This window comes from Peromyscus maniculatus, chromosome X (assembly GCF_049852395.1).
Source record: "Peromyscus maniculatus bairdii isolate BWxNUB_F1_BW_parent chromosome X, HU_Pman_BW_mat_3.1, whole genome shotgun sequence".
NCBI classification, from domain to species: domain Eukaryota; kingdom Metazoa; phylum Chordata; class Mammalia; order Rodentia; family Cricetidae; genus Peromyscus; species Peromyscus maniculatus.
Window position 1 is genome coordinate 49,802,671 of NC_134875.1, and position 22,676 is coordinate 49,825,346.

Below are 22,676 nucleotides of genomic sequence, written 5' to 3' on the forward strand. Positions count from 1 at the left end.
AGGAGGAGTTGTAATCCAAGACATAATAGCATGTCTGTTCTGCCTATCACACATCGTGATAACCACATGTCTTCTGGTTGGGTGTATACTGGATTACTATTTGTTGTGGTATGGTAGGGTCAATAAGCATCCAATGACTGCTTGTTAGCATACACTTTAGAGGAGGGTTATCTGGGTTCAAGTTCTTCACTGTATCAACATGTGAGTTATTTCCACCACAGCAACCTTTAAAGAACCATGCATAATTCTAAAAACAAATAAACCCCCCAAAATATTATACTTAAAGCAACAATGGTATTCAATTTTTAAATACTATTCAGTTTATTTTGAAGCTACGTAGGGGTGAACATGGCCAAATAGCCCAGCTTGAGAAAAGAGATTCTCTGCTTACTAAAGCCAACTGAAGTCTTGGCCAAACAAAAGTGGTTTCTTTACTTGTGTGTTGAGAGGCTAAGGAAGTGATGTTAGAGCCAACTTCTAATTAAGCTAAGAATGAAACCTTTGACATTGAAGATGTCTTTTCAATTTGGATGCAGATACTGAGAAACTGTGCCATCCCTTATAATTATTTTCTACTGGTTTCAATTTTTATGACAATGAAGAAACACATGAAGCTTAAAACATGGGCTAAGAGTTTATACAAACTCATTGCCATCTTCAACAATGGGCTCAACAAGTCTTTACACATGCTGGTACATTTTTATAGGCAACAGTGCCATCTTGTGTTAACTTCTGTATAACCTGGTAATGGTGTGGACTGGCCAGTGAGTTTTTAATTAGCCACGCTAATTGATGCAAAGAACCTCATTAGTACCATAAGAATTGGAAAGTCGTTTTCAAATTTCATTGGAAGGGAAAAACACTATGGAAGCACCAACTGTCCAATACAAACTGTCCAATAAAGACTCTGTTGGAAGCAATGAGTACTACATCAACATGGCAGATCAAGCCAACCTAAGAAAGGCAGACACACTTATAATCTCTGTCTGTCTGTCTCTGTCATCTATCTAGTCTTCCAAAAGTTAGAGGTATCCATGGAACAAGTCTTCCATCTAGCAGTAGAATGCTTGGAGTTGCTTCTTATGTAACAGGTTAATAATGAAATAAATTTATTAACTGGTTAAAAAAAAACATTTGGCACATAAACATGTTAGGTAGTAAAATGAGCTAATTTAGCAAAACAACTGATTCAAGTGGTAAAACCATGCATTGTGGATGGCTGTAATACTCCTCAAAGGTAATTCCTAGAATAGCTAGATTCATAACAGTTTTTGAACAATCCGTGTCAAGGGAGGGTCAACAATATCAAAGTGCTTTACTGGGTTGGGTTTGTGTACTCAAACAATACAACAGGGCTGGAGAGAGGTAGAGGCTTTAAGAAACACAAATATTATCTGCACATGCAACAATCTAAAAGTTAAAGGCTCTTGTTTGAAGTGAAATTTCAGTCAGGCATATGTGAGTGAGGACTTGAAAATTCACATTTGCTCTTGCCACTCAAGGAGCAACATTCAGATGTATGCCATGTTAAAAATGATCTGTGGAATGGACATAGGAGTTCAGCTAAAATTACACATCAGTGTTTTAATGCATTGGTCTACATGAAAATAAAACCTAAAATAGTTATTATTGCTTAGATTCTACAATTTGTCACCATACTTTCTAAGCTTCAGATTGCCCATAAATCCCATATTGGGATTTAAAATTTTAAGAAATTGTTTTGGTTGCTATATTTTCAGCTGTCACACAAACTTTATTATAAAGGCTTTAAAAGTCCTTTTATTTTTAACAGGTCCTTGGTTGTTTTAGAGACCTAGATGTGGCTCATTCTTAATTATTAGAAATATTAACTCACTAATCTATTTTAAACATTATTAATGAATTATTCCATAAAGAGAAACTTGTTCTTTACTATCCATCAATACAACATTGTCAAGAAATTTGCTATCAGTAGAGCATCTTCCAGTAGTTTATTTTTGCCCATGGGAAAAAGTTTCCATTGCTGTATATTTTCTGCCAGCAATCAGAATGATCAGAGACACAGAAACAAATTGTCTGGGAAAGGAACATTTGATGTAGCAATATAAATGAGAATGATTTTACACTTATGCTGAATAGAGAGACAATGAGCCATAATTACAACATATAACTTTAATTAAGTTGATATTGGTGAATTAAAAAACACCCAGTGAGAAGATGACAGTTAAAGAAATAAGATATCCTATGACTATTCGTAATAAAATGTTTAAAATAAAGTTTCTAAAAACCCATTAGCTTTCTGTAATTGAAGAGAGAAGACTAACCAAATATTGTCTTCTTACTCAAGTGAGCCCGAAGGAGAATAATTCTTACATGAGAAGCACCAGGATAATAAGAAACCTTAGTTATTATGGGTAAATTTTGTTTCTCAAAATTGTTGGGAACAAGCAAAAACAAGATATAAATATTTGAAGATGGGACATCTGATCATGAGTGTCTTGGAAAATATAGAAAAAAGGATTGCTCCATTGGATATGATAACTTGATATGCAACATTAAACCATTAAAACTCTGATCAAAGTCACTTACATGATGTATTTTTTAAAAGTCAGTTAATAACTTGGGGGATAAAAGTCCCAATTAATTTGCTTTCAGTAGTAAGTCAATGAAAGGATAAATTCTCCCCCATGTAAAATCTTGCTGTCTACAGTGTAAGCTTTCATATATTTTCGGTAAGGAAGGGTTTATATCAGATTACATTTAAATGACTCAACATTTTGAACTAAGAAGTTGTTTACAGAATATACACATTCTTTACTTACAGAGCAAAATAAGATTAACACCTTTCTATCAAAAACCTGGGGTACAGTAGGATTAGTAGCACCATGAAAAAGAATTCTTCCTCAAACAGCAGTCTTTAATTTGACTCAGTATGATTCTTCCCTTCATTGATTTTTTTAATGTGCCATTTTAGTAACTGGGCAAAATATATAAGCTTCTTCATCTTATAATCCTTGAAGAATGTTATTCTGGACCCCAAAAGTATAGTTCCTTCCCCATTTCTTTCATTAGAAGTAAGACCTTGCTCTGGCACATTGCTGAGGTACATCTGAATCTCCGTGGTTACTAGTCAGCATGCTCTCTTTGTCATAGAGTGTAGTAGCACCATTGGTGGCAGCAGTGGTGAAGTTGGGGAGAGTAAGGGAGACATTGCATTCTGGGAATCACATATAATAATTATATATATATATATAAAATCACATTAAAAAACTCAAAAATTCTTCAGCATGTTATGTCCTCTTCATGCATACTTGACATCGGCTAATACGTGTCCTTAAGTCTCCTGCTTTCAGTGTCTCTGACTGAGGTTTACTAGGAAATAAAAAATGAAACAATCAGCTTTACTCTTCTGATTTCAATTCCATACACTTCTGCTATTTCAATTCTATTACAGGCATGAATTAACATCTAAGACATTCTCTTTCTGGTAAGCAGCTTTCCCAGAGACCTAATGATTTATTTTATTTTTAAAACTATCTATCTATCTATCTATCTATCTATCTATCTATCTATCTATCTATCTATCTATCTATCTATCTATCATCTTTATATATCTGATGTGTGTGTGTGTGTGTGTGTGTGTATGTATGCATGTATGTGTATATATACAAGTATACCTGCCACAGCATGAATGTAAAGGTCAGGACAAATTGTGAAACTGGTCCTCTCCTTCTACTGTGTGGGTCGTAGGGACATAACTTAAGTCATCACACTAGGTGGCAAGTTTCTTAACCTGCTGAGTCATCTTCTTGGACCTTAATAGTTCACTAATACATTGATTGTTATGGATTCATAGCCATTACTGATCACAAGTACTCAAAAAACTGTTCTGTTGGTGTACATTCTCTCTCTCTCTCTCTCTCTCTCTCTCTCTCTATATATATATATATATATATATATATATATATATATATTCCAAAAAGAAATTTTCATTCAAGTTTATTATATACTTTCACTCATACCCATACCCTTCCCTGCTGTGGGACAGTCTGTATGTCAAATTGCTCTGATTGGTCAATAAATAAAACACTGGTTGGCCAGTGGCCAGGCAGGAAGTAGGTGGGGCAAGGAGAGAGGAGAATTCTGGGAAGTGGAAGGCTGACGGAGAGAGACACTGCAGCCGCCGCCATGACCAGCAGCATGTGAAGATGCCGGTAAGCCACCAGCCACGTGGCAAGGTATAGATTTATGGAAATGGACTAATTTAAGCTATAAGCACAGTTAGCAAGAAGCCTGCCACGGCCATACAGTTTGTAAGCAATATAAGTCTCTGTGTTTACTTGGTTGGGTCTGAGCGGCTGTGGGACTGGCGGGTGACAAAGATTTGTCCTGACTGTGGGTAAGGCAGGAAAACTCCAGCTACACTTCCCTTTCTCCTCATTTCCACAGTCCTTTTCCTTTCCCCAATCTTGTTTCCACTTAATTTCATTTGTGTGTGTGTGTGTGTGTGTGTGTGTGTGTGTGTGTGTATGTGTGTGTGTGTGTGTGTTTAAAATCCAAGATTCAGAAATGAGATAGAAAATATGGGTAATTGTCTGAGTTTATTTAATTTTGAAATCATGGTTCTTGGTTTCATACATAATTTAATTTTTCATGGCAGAATAAAACTCCACTATACATCTATACCTCATTTTCTGTATCTTCACATGTATTTCTGTGACTGCTTTCCCCACTATTTTATCTTCATATTTTTGTTTCTCTGCTGTTGTTTTTTGAGATACCTTTCCTAATATTCATAAGATGAGAGAAGTCTAGACATTCGATGATCAATACATGATAAATATCATATGAAAAATATCAAGAAGGAAGCAGCACATAAAAATAAAGACAAACTTCAAAAGATTGAGGTAGTCAGAAATACAAATATTATGTGTTATTTTATTCCTTCAAAGACTTGGGATGAAATCCCTGAAAACATTCTTAGAAAGAGAATTATGAGGTTGGGATAGACAATACAAATTATAGTTTCAGTCCTTGAAATGGTCTCATTTTAGTAAATCAACTCCTGACTTTTTTTTTGTTACTGAAAGGGTAAAACTGAGATACCTGTAATCACACTTACCTGGCATTAGCAAGGTCTATTTCTATATTACAAGTTAGGTAGATATGCAAAACAAGCTAAGACTAAAGAAATAAGTCGAACACATTCCTAAAATTTACAAGGGATATCCCACCATTAATAGGTTCTCTCTTCCCTAGTATCAATGAAGAAGGCTCTAGGCCTGAACTAAAGCCATAAGCAACTCACCTGAACATGTCTGACATATCAACTGTGGCCAGCCAAAAGCTATATGAATTGGCATAATAGTTGCACGTCCCCCGCCCATGACACTCGATGAAGGGAGCTGAACGAAATTCTTCCAAACAGGAACCAGGAGAGGCTAAGGCTTGGCCCGAGCCTTCTGCTCCTGCACTTGTATGCTAAAAAAGATAAGGAAAATATTCCACAACATATATGTGCTATAATACTTTAGTGATTATTCAATAATATATACCTAATATGGCCACTAATTAGAATGCAATAAAAAAAAGCTAGGACTAAATGTAAGAGAACAGTATCCACATCAAGAGCAGTTAATAAAAGCAATGGGCATAAATATATAATCTATGTATTATATTATAATATACAGTATATATGCTTATATAAAAATGTATAATACATAAAATGTATTATAGAAAACGTGGGAGGGAGAACACAGTGCTTGGACAAAGGCTATTTAGTATTCAAGTTTATTACTACATAAGTGACTGAGCTGTCTCAAGTTGGGAGAAATAGATATATGATGGAAGGCCAACTGTGAGGAGAAAAGCAAGGATGGGTGCTGCATACCATCATGAAGGAATAACCAATCCACAGAGAGTCCCACCCCTGAGGACAATGTGGAATTTGAATAGTCTGGCTGTGAACTGCAATTACCACAGCTGGTGCCTCACATACTGCACATCTGGTAAAGGAAAGGGAGAGAGAATATGATTTACAGAGTGAATATGTAGGAAACAACAATCATTCTTCAGAAGCCTTCATATTATAGAGGCCCTTGACTGTGTCCCCAATGATCAGAAGAGGAGAAAAATGCACTTTGAGTATCATTTTTGCATAAGAACTCTCTTCCCACATGCATCATACATTTATAAGCAAAAATTGCAAGCCTTTTTTCAAGACACTGTAGTATTACAACTATTGCATTTTCATTTTCCATTATGACATAAATTTGCTACAGACTTGTGTAGCAATGCTGTAATTGTTGTAGGAGTTTGGCTTACTGTGCTCTACATACTTGCTGTCAAAGTGCCCAACTGGATGTAGACACTTAATAATGCTATGACTGTGGTAAGAACAATGTCTAGTAAACTGGAAAAGACAAGAAGCAGATATTTTCTCAATCTCCACCCAGTATCCTTCCTCCAAAAGACATTTGTTGAATATTTGGCCATATTTGGGTAAGTACAACAGACCCAGAATGGCTGGGGAGGTACCCAGGAAGTAGGAGAGATGTGGTTGAAAACTATGAAATAAGTAAAAACAGCCATAGAATAAATATAGCTGCATATATCTAAATTTTAATAAAGAGCATGAGGGAACATCTTGAAATATGATGGAGGTTGATTTAGCAAAATTTATCTGCATAATACATAATATATTATGGAAACTTTTACTCCATAAATTTGAGACTGAAAAAAATTCTCCCCTACACATTTGCATGCATTGCTATGCTCCTCCACCCACAACACACACACAGATTTAGGTAAATATATGACCAAGGGAACTACGAATTTACTAATCAAGCCAAATTAGGTTGCATCTTTGTATTCAATGTCAAAGAAATTGGACTTAGTTACTAGAACCCTGTATCATGATCACAATAAAAGTAGCACTATCCAATATTCTCAAGAGATTGATTTAAGTTACTGTTCCAATGTGGAAAACCCCCAAGAAATCTCTGTTAATGGGACCAGCCTCATTGGTTACTTTAAGGGAGTGCCAAATCTTATCTATTACTTCAACTCCCAATTTCTGTTTATCATAATAATGTGATGTGTGTCTCTCCCTGTGAGATATAATCCAGTCACATCGGAACAATAGATATTTAGTATAACATAACTCTACCCAAGGGCCATCCCTACGTAATTCAAGTATACTGATAGTGCCTTAATCTTCCCTAAACTTTATCTTAATATTTTTGAGGGGTGGTAGTGCTACTCATTATAATATACCAAATAAATTCCAAACTATAATTTGGCAGTTAAAGCATTCTAATATCTGTGCTCAAGATAACTTTCTAATCTCTTCTTTTTATGGAAACTTGAAATACTAAATTCGTAAGACATTTATCTATTATCCATTCTCATTTTTCTCTCCTACTATGACTTTCCTTTACAACTACATGTGTATCTAGTTGTTTTCCAATATATCAAAGACAGATCAGTACAAAACATTTCTTTGAGATACATATCCTCAGATTTCTCCTGTTAGAATTAAACATCCTTTCCTCTATACTTTTGCCAAATGTTTTATTTGATCTTTTGTAGCACCTAGCCTAAGCTAGGTATACACCACATTAGTACAAATTTGCACAAATATACACAAATATATTTGCCTAATGACTTAGACTGAGTTCTCTTTATATTAAATTGTTTGTCATAAGACCTGGTCAAAAGTTGATCTTCAAGAAACATAGTTCAAACTAAATACTAGGTTATTAAAAATCACTCTTGTATATATGTAACTTGGGATGAACAGCATTGATTATCCATTTTAGACTCATTTCTTATTAGCTAAACTAAGCTGGAATTGGTAAAAGTCAAAGCTAAACCAGTGCCTCACCGACTAATGAATGGCTGGATGCTTTGGCCCTTTAGGGGTTCCATACTCATTGGCATGGGCTCTGGGGTGGAAAGCCAGTAAGAATAGTCATTTCTTGAAGCAAAGTTACAAACATTGTTAATGTTGCAGAACATGAAAGGCATGGTACTGAATCGACGAAGGCAGCTGCCGGCGGTTCCTAGGAAGAATTGAAAAGAAAAAGATGAAGGAATACATTATCATATCATGTCTAGTTTTTTCCTGAAATCATAAAAAACAATGCTTCATAATGAAATTGGTGCATATTCCTTAGATTAAAAATCATGGTTTTTTGAAATCCTAGGATTTCCTTTATAAAATCAAAATGCATTTTACAATGTATGCAGATTTTTTGTTATAGATAATTACATATTCCACAGTGTTGTTTTTAAATTGGTTATGGATCCTACAAACAATGGTGTTTATTGAAGAACGTCTATACATTTTTGAGTACACATAAAAGACACACACCAAATCTTTGCAGCCTCTACCAATGTCATATTCCATGCTGCCCTTTTTTCTAAGGTATGTTCAGTATGTATCTTGTGTGGGCTAGCAATCTCTTCAAGTGTATTAATAATATTAATAACAATGCTAACCAACTACAGACAGGTTTAGAGATAAACCAAAAGTGAAAGAAACAAACGTGAAAGAAGAAGGAACAATTGCAGGAAGAACAAAGAAAAGGATAGTCAAAGTCCAATTGATGTGTAATCTAGATTCCCACGTCAGTGCCATGAGACATCCCTCATACCTACAAAGTTAGCAAAGCACACCTCTAGGTGTGCCAGCATTTCCTGATAAAGGAAAGCCCATCTGGAATATGGACGATGCCATCCAATAGGCTGGGAATAAAGAAGGGGAAAAAAGAGATAGGGAAAGAAGAAAAGCACACTAGCACAGGCTTTCATTTCTCTACTTCTTTTTTTTTTTTTTTGGTTTTTCGAGACAGGGTTTCTCTGTGTAGCTTTGCGCCTTTCCTGGAGCTCACTTGGTAGCCCAGGCTGGCCTTGAACTCACAGAGATCCACCTGGCTCTGCCTCCCGAGTGCTGGGATTAAAGGCGTGCGCCACCAACGCCCGGCCATTTCTCTACTTCTTAATCACTATGAAATGAGCATATCTGCTCTTCAATACCCTTCCACCATGATGTTTTGAATCCTTAAGGCTAAACAGTGACACTAGCTGACCATGGAATGAAACTATGACACTTATGGGACAAAATAAATCCTTTATCTGTCTCCCCCTCCCTTTCTTTTGTTTTTTAGAGATAGGGTTTCTCTGTACAACCCTGGCTGTTGTGGAACTCACTCTGTAGACCAGGCTGTGTAATGAAGTAGCTGCTATACTGTATAGAGCTCAGGACAACTGCTTTCATTCTAAGCTAAATAAAAGGAAACATGGTCCCTTTGAAGTCATCTTGCCTTAAACCAAAAATGATACCTTGTACTAGCTACAATGATTTTAATTTGGACTTAAAATTGCGCATCCTTTGTGCAGGGAGGAGGGGCTTGGACCTGCCTCAATTGAATGTACCAGGCTCTGCTGACTCCCCATGAAAGACCTTGCCTTGGAGGAGGTGGGAATGGGGGGTGTGTTGGGGGGAGAGCTGGGGGTCAAGAGGAAGGAGGAGAGGGGGATCTGTGTTTGGTATGTAAAATGAACAGAACATTTCTTAATAATAAAATAAAAATTAAAAAAAATACTCATTTAAAGTGACTATAGTTAGCTGGCCTTGACATGCTCTTCAATTTGAAAGCTCCAAAGAACACAGTTATGCACTTTGTCTAAGGTCACTCTAGGCCATATTTTAAAAATAAATACAAAATGCATAGAAAGAAATTCAATGCCAACTGTCTTACCCAAGTCTTGACCATGGGCTCTTTTATTTCCTTGTACATATAAGAGAGAAAAGCCTTCATAGATATGGACTGTTCCCTGTGGGCATTGTGGTGCATCTGTTGTTTGGCTGTGGCGTGTGATGAGGAATCCATGGGCAACTGAGATGGTTCCAGGGGGACCTGGAGGTCCTTGCAATCCATCTGGTCCTGGGGGACCATCCAATCCACGGGTACCTATTTGTATGAAATCATTAGTGTACAAGATTAAGTAAGCTCTAAGCCACTATTGTGGCTATTAAGAAAGCATAATGACTTAATTTGATTAGTTAATTTATTCAATATTTATATAGTATCGATAAAAGCATTGTCATGTATAATGGGCAGAGAGGCAAATGAGATTATTTCCTTTGCCCTCAAAGAGATTGCATTTATTTCCTCCTGGCATTGGCTGAAGACACGAATCATTAAAATTCTAGAAGAATAGTTTTAGGTAGGGAGAAGTGATGCCTACGGTATATTATCTATTCTCTTGCTATACTAAGGAAGTTTGAATCTTATGACCAAATTTCAGCCAGCTGTTTTGTTTATCAACAGGAAAAGAAGGGTATGGTTTCTGTAGTTTTTCTAGCTTCAGTGCTGAACCATTTTCTCTTCAATACATCTGAAGAATTGTTCTGAAGAAAACTTGCTTAGAAAATAGGTAACATTCTTAAGAAGCCTTCAAAATGCATCATTTTAACATATCACTGGATCTTCTTTGCATGAACTTATTTAAAAGTTATTATATCTAGGCTATTAACCACAGTGTGTGCTGATTTTTGCTTTTAGGACACTTCATAGCAATGTCTGAGATAAAAATGTCACTAATTTGTTCATTCTCTGGAAATACAAAGTTACTGAATTGGCAGTGTTGGCTCTACAAAGGCCCACATGTACCATTACTCTGTATTGTCACCAATGATACTTTTTCCTAACACACATTCTTTGTGTTTATATTACCTTGTTTTATACATATATATGTATAAAACATATATATATATATCCTAGAGTTATTAACATATTAGCAATCTATTGAGTTTATAATCTTCCTACTTTTTTGTTGTTGTTTTCAAGACAGGGTTTCTCTGTTTAACCCTAACTGTCCTGGAACTCACTCTATAGATCCAGGCTAGCCACAAACTCATAGAGATCTTCCTTCCTCTGTGTCCCTAGTGCTGGGATTAAAGGTATGTGCAATCATATTAGTATTTTTTTTTACAAGTTTAATCAAATACTTTTTTTGGAAGTAGGTTAACTCCAGATAGAAATTTAGGGACCTGAGTCTCAGTCCTCAGGAGGCTGAAGTAAGAAGTTTGCCATGAATTCTAGGCAAACCCAGGCTGCATTGTAAGGACTGAGCCAGCCATCATTATATAGTGACATATTGAGTCAAAACACAAAACAAGAGGAAGTAAACTTTAGTAGATACCAAAGTCAATATTGGTTTTTGTTTGTTTATTTGTTTAAGACAGGGTTTCTCTGTGCAGCTCTGGCTCTCCTGGAACTCATTTTGTAGATCAGGTTGGACTTTAACTCAGAGCTCACTCTGCCTCCTGAGTGCTGGAATTAAAGCTGTGTGTTACCATTGGCCTGCTCCAAGGTCCATATTGTAAAGAGCATCTACAAATTACTGACTTTAAAAATCTGTATATTAATATATCTTCTCAGCATGAGACTTCACCATGATCTTCAAAGTTCTATGGTGATTGTTTAATTTACTGCATTTATGGGAAAATTGTTTTCTGTAATATTATAACATGAAGAAAGATTTAAAAATTGTTCTAAGATAGTTAAGGGATTTAAATAAACACATGGAAAATTAGCTGAGTAGAGCTGTCTCAATAGTAACCTGCCCAGTACACTCAAGCCTGCTACAATAAAATAAAATAAATAAAAATAGTTGAACTAGTAACTATTTTGAGTACCTGGAAGAATATCTTGGATTTCTAGTGCTTTATATACAAGCAAAAGCAAAGCAACATTTTTATGCTTGTCTGGTATAGTACATCTCCTTGGATGTGCCTTCCTATTTTTCCCCAGCTCCGAATGTGACAGCTAGTTCTGCTATCTCACTAAGAAGTTCTCACAGCTCCAAGTACAGCCCCACATCCAGAGGTCTTGAAAACACAAACCTTAGAACCAGCAGCACTGTTTTAATCATTTTACCTGGTTGTCCTGGCAGACCTGGGTCTCCTTTGCGCCCGCCTGCACCGTCAAAGCCTGGGAGTCCATTGCGCCCTGGATCACCTGGAGGGCCAATTGGACCTACAGGAAAAGAAATGGATGTTTAACACAATCAAGTCTTGTAAATTAGCATCCCCAGAGGAGTTCAAAGAAATATGGTTGGGCCTAAATGATGGTTGCACGTGAGATTTTAACATTTTCAAGAAGAGAAGTGAGACCTGTGGTGGACTGGTACTCCATTCCTAGCTGAGACTATTACTGGCAGAGACAAACTTTTAACATGTAAGAGGCAGATTAAGGGGATGTTCTCAAATAGATATGTTTTAAACAATGATCCACCAAGGTACCTGGTAAGCCTTGAGGGCCTGGAAGTCCTGGTGGACCTTTCAATCCAGGTTGGCCAGGAACCCCTGGAGGACCAGCATCTCCTTTGATTATAATGCTCTGTCCTGAAGGACCAGGCAACCCGGGAGGACCTAAGAAGCAAAGCCACAAATGTGAAGATGGTGAAGAGAACTGTCAGAAGAAACAGATGTGAAATTGGTCTATGGTCAAAAGATGTATTTGTATGACAAACAAACAAGCGAAAAATATTTAACTGCTGCAACTGCTGCCACATTAAACAGAAGTTTATTTGGGGAAACTGTAATTATTTAATCAAGAAAATCAAAACTAGCCCATGTCAGCCTTCTGGCCTACCTTCCAGGAGTCCTCATCAGCAAGGAAACTCCAGACTCACACAGCAACTCCATCCTGCCATGCTGATAACCCCTGCCCCCCTCATCTCTAGGCAGAAAGCCTAGTTCCAGATGCCAATTCTATCCATCTTTGCCAACTCCACCCAACTCTGTTCTCAACTCTTCAGTAAAGTGGCACAGATTAACAGACTGGATCAGAAAAGAAGATCTGTCTTTTTTGCTACCTCCAAGAAACATACCTAATGACTAATGATAGATACCATCTTAGAGATGGGAAAAGGTATTATAATAAAATGAGTCTAAAACATAAACATAGTATAGCTATTCTGATATCTGATGAAATAGATTTAAAACCAAAACTAATCAGAAGAGGTAAGGAGGAAAACTTTATACTCATTAAAAGAAAAATCCAACAACAGGACGTTGCAAACTTAACCATATATGCACTAAACACAGGTTACAAATGGCGAAGAATCATTTCTTAAAAATGATTAATATCTTTAGCCATCAGGGAAATGCAAATTAAAACCACTTTGAGATTCTGTCTTACCTAGTCAGAATGTCTAGAATACAAACAAAACATATACACACCTATACAACACACACAAACACATACACATAAACATCCAAAGAACAACACAAAACAAAAAAAAATGACAAATGCTGGCATGGATGTGGGAAAAGAGGAACATTTGTTCACTGATGGTAGGAATACATCCTTGTGTAGTCACTGTGGAAATCAGTGTGGAGGTTCTTTAGAAAGCTAGAAAAATATCTACATATGATCCAGCTTTATCACTCATGAGTACATAACCAAAGGGGATATCTACTCAATGTCTATTGCTGCTCTCTTCACAATAGCCAGGAAATGAAGACAGCCTAGATATTAATCAACTGATGAATGGATAATGAAAATGTGGTATATTTATACAGTGAAATATTATTCAAATATTAAGAAAAATTATAACATGAAACTTGCAGGTAAATGAATGAGGCTGGAAACAATAATTCTGAGTAGTAACCCATAACCAGAAAGACAAACATCATGTTTTCTCTAATTTGTGGATGTTAGCTTTGAGTCATCAGATAAGTGTGATTCATTTGGAATACTCATAGAGGTCAAGAAAGTACTAAAGGATCATGGAGAGGGGATTTCTGAGAAGGAAAGATAGAAAACAGTTATTAAGGGTTAAATGGGAATAAAAGGAACAGTAAATATTAAATTGAGGTAGGGAAAGGGAGGGCAAGGTAGAGGAGGGACAATGGGATGGACAAATACCATTTAAAAACTTTTGAAAACATCATATGGAAACCTAGTATTGAAGAAATTTCCACATATATACATACAAAAGTTAAAAAGTTACTCAGTAACAGAGCTACAAGGCTAACAAATGAAATGTCCAGTGCCAGGAATAAGTTACTTCTTTTGAAGTTGTTGGCCAGTGAGGTCCCATAGACCACCCCAGACATTATCTGCTCTTGGTTACCCAAAACTTAATGGTAAGGCCCCATTGCTGAAGACACCATAGACTTGAGTCAATGAATTTTCAGAAATCAAACTTAGTACTGGCCTGGAAGCTTCATCTCTACTGGCTAGCTTTCCTACTGTTGGATGGGGTTAGGCATGTTAACAGAGGAGAAAAGTAGCCATAAATCATACCACCTGAGAACCTTATCATCTACAATAATGAATGGTCTAGCACAACATGCTCACTGTTGTAATAGTGACATAGACATCATGGGGGTAATCAAACACTTTCTCATTGAATTTAAGTGTCACTTCACAACTGAATCCTATACTGGCACCATTATTGGGCCAGAATCTATGGCTAGACAGGTCCAGGGGAGAATATACTACTATTATTCTGATAAATAAACATAATATTAAACTGACTCGTAATGATTTATCATGATACCCATAGATTAATGCATCTCTCAACCTCCATCAGAAGTTCTATTTGCAGTAGGTGTTGATCAACACAGTGATACAGAGACCCAAAAGTGACCAAGGCACAGAGAATAGGAGACTGGAGCATACTCAGTCATAAACACAGTTACACATTTACACACACACACACACACACACACACACACACACACACACACACACACACCACACCTCCACTCCCAACACTCAGGAAGTACTTCCAACGTTGTAGAAGAAGAGGGGCAGAAAGAGTTTAACAGCTAGAGGTGGCAGATGGTTACAAGGCAACAATGTCTTTTGGACAGATGAACTCACGATGGCATGCATGAGAACTTGGTAAGTTCAAATCCCAGCATGGAGAGCAGAAATGGGTACAAAATCCCACTCCTCACTGAGGAGCTATTGGCAGTTGTTAGCTGCTGGTAGAGGGTGAATCAGTTTTCTCTAAGAGTGAGGTCCTAAATAAGTTGATCATGTTCCAGCGGAAGGTCATATATCCAAGAATGTTTGGGCAGCACAAATTGGTCTTTTTAAAAATTATTGTTGTGTTGCCGGGCGTTGGTGGCGCACGCCTTTAATCCCAGCACTCGGGAGGCAGAGCCAGGCGGATCTCTGTGAGTTCGAGGCCAGCCTGGGCTACCAAGTGAGCTCCAGGAAAGGCGCAAAGCTACACAGAGAAACCCTGTCTCGAAAAACCAAAAAAAAAAAAAATTATTGTTGTGGTTTATTGTTTTTTATTTTTATTACCTATCTATCTATCTATCTATCTATCTATCTATCTATCTGTCTGTCTGTCTGTCTGTCTGTCTGTCTGTCTGTCTGTCTGTCTGTCTGTCCGTCCGTCCGTCCGTCTGTCTGTCTGTCTGTCTGTCTGTCTATCTATCTATTTATTTATTCGATACAGGGTTTCTCTGTGTAGTTTTGTACCTTTCCTGGAACTCGCTTTGTAGACCAGGCTGGCCTCAAGCTCCCAGAGATCTGCCTGCCTCTGCCTCCTGAGTTCTGGGATTAAAGGCGTGCGCCACCGCCACCACCACTCAGCAGTTTATTGTTTTTTAATGTTGGGTGTGTAGAGAAGGGGCTAGATCTGGGAAGAAGTGGGGGAAAGGAAGTGATTATGATCCAAACATGTCCAAAACTCTCAAAAAAACTAATAGGATATTTTTTTAAAATAGTTTTAAAATTAAATATATTTCTTAGGGTTGATGAAAAAAAAAAAGAACTTTTGCTCCTGTCTCCAGGGGAAGACAACCCTACTTTCTGATAAGCCCATTCTGATTTTGACATATTTATAGTACTTTGTTGTGCTTGTTAGGACAGTTACTGAATCAGTCAACAGATACCTTCTTTTGTAGTTTATGAGAAATCTCTATAATCCTATTAACATAAAACTTTTATTTTAATTTAAAAATACACAAATGTACACAGCAACTTATCCTTATGATCTGGTCAATTGAATATGGTCATATTAGTATAAAAGTTAATAAAAATTTAAAGCTTTTTTGTTGATATTGAATTTATTTTAAATTTAATAGGTTGGCTATCAATACAACATAACTAAAGAGTTTAAGAAATTAGGAAATTATGTTGATATTTTGGAAAGACAGAATGGGAACTTTTAAAAGTCTTTCATGTTTCTAATAACAGGCATAAAGAGCCTTAGGAGAAGAACAATTCTTACCTGGGGGCCCTGTAAGGCCTGGTTCCCCATCAGGGCCTGTTGAGCCTGGTACTCCAATGGGTCCTTTCATTCCTGGAAAGATAATACATAAAACAAAATTGGATGAAAACGCAACAAGACAACCTTTACATAGGAAAATAAGAAAAAAAATGCTTTTACCAAAGGAGCTTACTATAGTCGGATCTAGTTGAACTTAGGGGATTGTTAATAACAATAACAACAACAACAATGAAAGAGAACGAGAGAACGTGATCTTGGGAGAGAGATGGATGGGGTGAGCTGGAGGAAGGAAGTGGGGGTGGATATGATAATAATACATTGAATATATGAAATGGTCAAAGAATAAATAAATAAAAATACTTAAAAACATAAAGGAAAACCTTAAAACATCCTTTCAAATACCTGGGAATCCTGGAACACCAGGGAGACCAGGATCTCCTTTCATTCCATTGAGACCTGGCCGGCCAGGATTACCCTAAATAAATAAAAATAATTGTTGTTAGAAAAATAACTAGGAAGGGATAGAGAAGAGGAATGAAGATTCAAATATTGCTTAGAGAACTTTTTTTCCAGTTAAACTTGAAGGACTCAAATTCTAATCCTGCCTCTCACTACCTTATAACTTTTAAATATTTAAATCTAGGTAGTTAGAAGAAGAATGATGGTATGGAAAAACAAGTTACTGGAAAAATGTTAAGGATAATGTTTTCTAATATAAGGAGGTCTTCACAGTTGGAAGAGAGCCCAGAAAGTACAGTCTGTCTACCAGGAATCTGCTTGAATGGAATAGTGAAAAAGTATATGATTCTCTGAGTTATTTAAACCAAGATACAAAGCACAGGAGTCACTGTGTACATTACTTCCTTTATAGGTGAAGAGAGAGAACTCAGGTGGCTCTTTTCTTTATAGACATAAAGCAAAACCATGTAATGGAACTGAAACCTGCCCCTGCCCCTAATTTCAACATCTAAACTATTCCCACTCACCATAATCATTTCCCTATGTGTATATTCATCCAAATGCAATGCACTGATGTGTGCATGTAAATTTCCTTTTCACGGGTTTGCTTTCACCAAAATCCCTTTACTATAAAACAGCAAAGACACTTTAGTGGGAAGACTAGGAACCCTGCTTTCTATTTTATTTTAGCTTCACCAGTGAGCCACACGATGAGTGATAAAATTCTGCAGTTCAGAATTCCCATTTTGAAAGCTGTCACCCATACTCTTCTATCATCAAATGTCTAATCCCATGTCCTACAGAGAGTCCTCCCATTTCCTACCGGGAGTCCTGGTGGTCCTTGATCTCCTTTCAAACCAGGTAAGCCAGGTTGCCCAGGTGGGCCTGGGTTTCCCCTCTCTCCTTTAATGCCTCCATTTCCAGGGGGACCACGGGGACCTTCAGAACCTGGTAGACCTTGATAACACACAACAAATGGCCACATTTTAGTATCGTATGTCAGGCTTTTAAAATATCAGTCATCTTTGTGTTAGTTTGTGGGATAAAATACATAGATGCAGACTGAGTAATTTCCTAGTGTAAATGTAGGTTTTATTATTATTATTATTATTATTATTATTATTATTATTAATGCTGACTTGTAGACTCTTCGAGTTTACATTCTTTTTTGGAACAGTATCTCATGTATTTCAGATTGTCCTTAAACTCACTATACAGCCAGGAATGAGCTTGAACTTCTGATCTGTCTGTCTCCACCCCCAAGTGCTAGGATTATAGGGATGCACCACCATGTATAGTCTATGTCATCCTGGGGATTGAAAAGAAGGCTTCATGCATACTAGGCAAGTACTTTATCAACTCAGCACCATCTCTCCAGTCCCTTGCATTTATTTTCTACTAGACATAATAAACTCAGATCTAAAGCAACTCTGGATATGATAGTATTTGCTTCTGTAATCCCTGAAAAAGTGTTTGATGTAAATTGAAATGAGACATAGCATACCACTAGTCTCAAACCACAGTATGCCTCTGTGGGAAGGGGGCTGCTGAAACAAGTTTCCTGGGTCACTCCTAGAGCTTTGGTCCCATCACTGGGGAGGGTGCCCAAGAATATGCATACTAATAAATGCCCGTAGTAGATAAAGAATGACTGCTATAGAGCAATCAGGAGTTCAAGTCATTTCTCCTACTGCAATTAAAATTAAATTACTTAGGGATGAGAATGTAGCATTTGACTGGGACCTGGGTTTGACTTCTAGTATACCAAAAAGTTCAATTATTTTATTCATAAGAAGCTATATTCATTCATCTTTCATTACTATGCATTTTTTTGTAGTGTTCTGGATCAAGAGTGTAGCCTTATGTATGCTAGGCAAGCATCTAGCCTCCGAGCAATGACTTACTGAACAATTAAGACACTTAAGCACACTAACTTCAAGTTCATTTTAGTGATGTGTTTGACACATGGAATATGTTTTAAATATCAGGTACTTATTGTTTCAGTATAAGACATACAAAATTTATTTCAAAATATTTCCATTTTTGCTAAGCTTTTAAAAAATTTGTATTACATTTTTTGTACTACATTTTTAATATATCATTCTAAATTAGGATATCAGTTCTGTTAAACAACCAGGTGGTTTGATCACTGGGCAAGCTTTTTTGTAGGAAGGCAGGGAACAAATGCTACATGTCTGTAGAGGGCTTAGTAGCTGAGGCTCAGACTACTTAGTCTTTCGTTAAGAAAGTAACTACAGGGTTGGGGAGGTGGCTCAGAGGTTGAGAGCACTGATGGCTCTTCCAGAGGACCTGGGTTCAATTTCCAGCACCCACACATCACTTCATAACTGTCTCTTACTCCAGTTCCAGGAGCACACAAGTGGTGTACAGACATACATGAAAGCAAAACGATCATTATACATAAAGTAAAATAAAAAAATATTTTTAAAAATATAAAATTTTTTTAAAAGAAAATAATTATAAAGCCATAGCTAAGCTAGCATGCTTATCTGTGGTTGTCTTAATTTTGTAAACTGATTTCAACAAAAAAATATGTAGGGTATGGTTTTAAAAGGATTCGTAAGCTATATACATAGGAATTTAGAACCATGGGCTGGTGTTTACATGTGGCAAAAGGTTTAATTTTGGACATGAGATTAAACTCAAACTTTATCTTCCCTAATTTTTATGACTCCAAAGCAAAGGGACTACACTAATGAGACAGAATACCACAGTGATTCGAAAGACTGGGTACAGGAATTACAATGCTGGGTTCCACCCCAGCTCCATCAGTGATGAGCTCTTTGACCTTAACAAGATTATTCATCTTTTCGGCTTCAGTTTTTTTTCTTCTAAGAAATAAAAACAAAAAAATAGCCTTAGCTTTTACCTGATTTTAGGAAAGATTAAATGAAATAGCAGGTAGAAATTACTTAGTTCAGTGCTTATTAAATAGGAGGAACCACAGAATTTTGATATTTTTATACAATTATATTATTAGTAGCAAAACCAAAGATAAGAATAGATCTTACAAAGTTTTTAATGTTTTAAGAATTTTCAAGTGATTTCATAATATGGCAGTTATCTGAATATGACAAAAAGGAAGGAAGTGCATGATAAAACAGCAATTAATTTTTACATTTTACACAATTAGCTTGGCAAGTAGACATCACAATCACACAAAAAAATTCCTTTCCAAATGTACAGAAAGGTTTGGGGGTACTTTGTACTTAAAAAACAAAACCACAGTTGCTTAGGTCAAATCAACTAGAATGAGGTTTTCTAAATAAACATGGTAATTTGTTCAAGTTAGACTACAAGTCCGATAGTAAATCAGGCTGTTAGGTAAAAACTAAACGAACTCTGAACCAACCTAGTGAAAATGATAACAGAAGATTTAAGGTGGGGAAAACTGAACATTTGACTGCCATCTTTCTCTGTTTGGAGTTTCTAGAATACTGCATCATTTGATGAAAAGGTCTAGAATATTGCATCATTCGATGAAAAAGTCTAGAATATTGCATCATTCAATGAAAAGGTCTAGAATACTGCATCATTTGATGAAAAGGTCTAGAATACTGCATCACTTGATGAAAAGGCACTATTCTTTTCTCAACTAAAATAAAATACTGGGAATTTTATAACATTTCAGACCTGGCATTTGTACTGTCTCTAAAAATTAAATTAACAATCTAGTAAGGACACAGGAATTTTATTTTAACTGTATACAATAGCTTCTTTCCTCTATTACTGAAAACAGCCTTGAACACACAGCTCAGGGCAATTATGGGCAAAAACATATTTCAAGAAGAAAAAAATCCATATGCAGAGATTAGAAATTATCCGGATGCTTGCTTAAATAAATATCTTGCAGTTTACAATGTGAAGGTATTTGCATGCCTATTTAAAATTCACCATATATGCATATGAAAGTATCTATTACAATCAATCAGATCTCAAAGATATATTATTTCAAACTCAATAGTAAATATGTCATATTACCTTCTCCAAATTGTCAAGACCCAATAGGATAGTATTTAAGGATAACATCATTTTCAATGACTTCTGAATTACAGCAATAAAGTGCATTTCTCTTATCACATATAAAAAGCATTAAAAAAAAAAGAGACAACTGACCAGTGAAGAGTCTAACCTTGGAAACCTGGGAAGATCAGAGTTCACCAAAGCCCAAAGATCGATGTTAGCAGTGTCAGACATCACACAGTACAAAATAAGATTATGAGTTAGAAGTGGTTCACATTACAGAAAAAGTTAAACAATAATCCCCTTTGTCAGCATTTCTTATACCTACAGCACAATCAATATGCAAACAGACCCACCCAGAAATAGATAGAACTAAATCTTTTTCAAATAGAGCATATTCTAGAGAATATGCTGTTGATCATTAATTTAATGGGAGAGGGACTCTATTTACGAGACTTTGTTAACATTTCTACTATGCATTTCTAAAAGTTAAGCTACTCAAAACATTAAAGTTGGCAAGATGGTACCATTTCACCAAAAGCCTTCATTTCCTTTAACAAAGAGGTAACTGTGAATAAATATTTAGGCATATCTTAGTCTCTGCCATCCTTCAATAAAAACATGAAATGAAAATTTATTTGAATGTTCAGAGTGACCCAATATGATAAATAACAGCTAACTTTCAAAACATAGGCAAAATTATAATTATAAAGCTCCCTTGAGACTCAATGGAAAAATAAAAACCAGGTCACACCATTATCAGTTTTACTTTTGTCTTATTCAAATACCTTTTCATAAATTCACATTTTAACTTTTTTCATAATAAATCAGGAGGCCATCTTCTATAAATTGGTATTTATAATAAGTACTTAAGCATAAAAAGCCATTGAACTTAAAAACAAATATCTGAATTTTCCAATGATATGAAGACTATTAGTGAAGAGGTGCTTTAAGATATTCTGGCATGCAATATCCCACCCCAAGCCATTTTAAGTATTATAACATCTTGAAATTATTACTTAATGCACATATTATCTGGCTATTCACCATTTAAAGGAAGATAACTACATAAAAATATTAAAGCCTACAAACAGAACACTCTTTGGTTAGTGTAAATTGACTATAAACACAATTTCCTTTTTCTTAGAGTTCTTGCTATGATTTATAAACATTGGATATTAGAGAGAATAAATTGTGCTAGATCACCAAGTTCCAGGTGTTAAAAGATCTTGGAACTTACTCTTGACTCTGTCATTTAATAACAATATGATTCTGGAGAATTCAATTTCTCTGAATGTAACAAGAACAATGTTACCTATACTGTCCTCCCTTACATGTTTATATAAGGGTCAAAGTCAAGTTTTGAAATATAGAACTACTGTCTGACATGTGCAAGATGCTAAAAGAAAACAATGATGATCAAAACCAGAACTTTAAAAGCATTTGAGAATTTGAAATTTAGAAAAATATATTTGTACTTTTTAAATAGTCTCCAAACCATATACAACAAATTAGCCAATGGCTTAAAGTCTGGCCACCCAATTAACTAGATTAGAATTGCTACTTAGTATAATTCAAATTAAAGATATTTTATATGTATATTTGATTTAGAAGGACCTAATAAGAAGAATATTCAAGAAGATATCTTATTGATATATGACATCTTAATGGTTCATTAGCATGGGAAACTTTGGACCATATCATAGCAAAACTTCTAAGACTTCATTTCCTAAAAGGCTACATTTTAATGAGTTATATGCCAAGTCAATTTTATGTATGAGGTCTCATTCCACTATTTTTCAAATCACCTAATTAAATTTAACTGAAAAAGAAACCATATATAAGACCACAGAATCTTATATATAATTAGTGATTGCTGATGTTGTTACAGGGTCAAGTAATATGTTTTAATTCTAATGTCCATTCAAAGTTACTTTCTTCACCTATTGTAAACATCACAGAGGCTAGATTTCAATAACTAC

The 22,676-nt window shown here is 35.9% G+C and overlaps 1 protein-coding gene across 2 annotated transcripts in view; it reads right to left on the bottom strand.

Moving 5' to 3' along the window:
• Positions 1-2,136: 2,136 nt before the first annotated feature.
• Col4a5 (collagen type IV alpha 5 chain) overlaps positions 2,137-22,676 on the bottom strand; it is a 194,656-nt gene continuing 174,116 nt past the window's right edge. The window contains exons 42-51 of one of the 2 annotated variants that reach the window (XM_015992158.3): positions 17,534-17,667; positions 16,654-16,726; positions 16,252-16,323; positions 12,293-12,421; positions 11,928-12,026; positions 9,744-9,956; positions 7,865-8,042; positions 5,870-5,984; positions 5,288-5,460; positions 2,137-3,351 (exon numbers count right to left, since the gene is read on the bottom strand). In XM_015992158.3, the coding sequence (XP_015847644.1) occupies positions 3,270-3,351; positions 5,288-5,460; positions 5,870-5,984; positions 7,865-8,042; positions 9,744-9,956; positions 11,928-12,026; positions 12,293-12,421; positions 16,252-16,323; positions 16,654-16,726; positions 17,534-17,667 (1,268 nt within the window). In that variant the 3' untranslated portion in view covers positions 2,137-3,269. The remainder of the gene's footprint in view (positions 3,352-5,287; positions 5,461-5,869; positions 5,985-7,864; positions 8,043-9,743; positions 9,957-11,927; positions 12,027-12,292; positions 12,422-16,251; positions 16,324-16,653; positions 16,727-17,533; positions 17,668-22,676) is intronic. The other variant, XM_076562145.1, reaches the window with a different exon arrangement.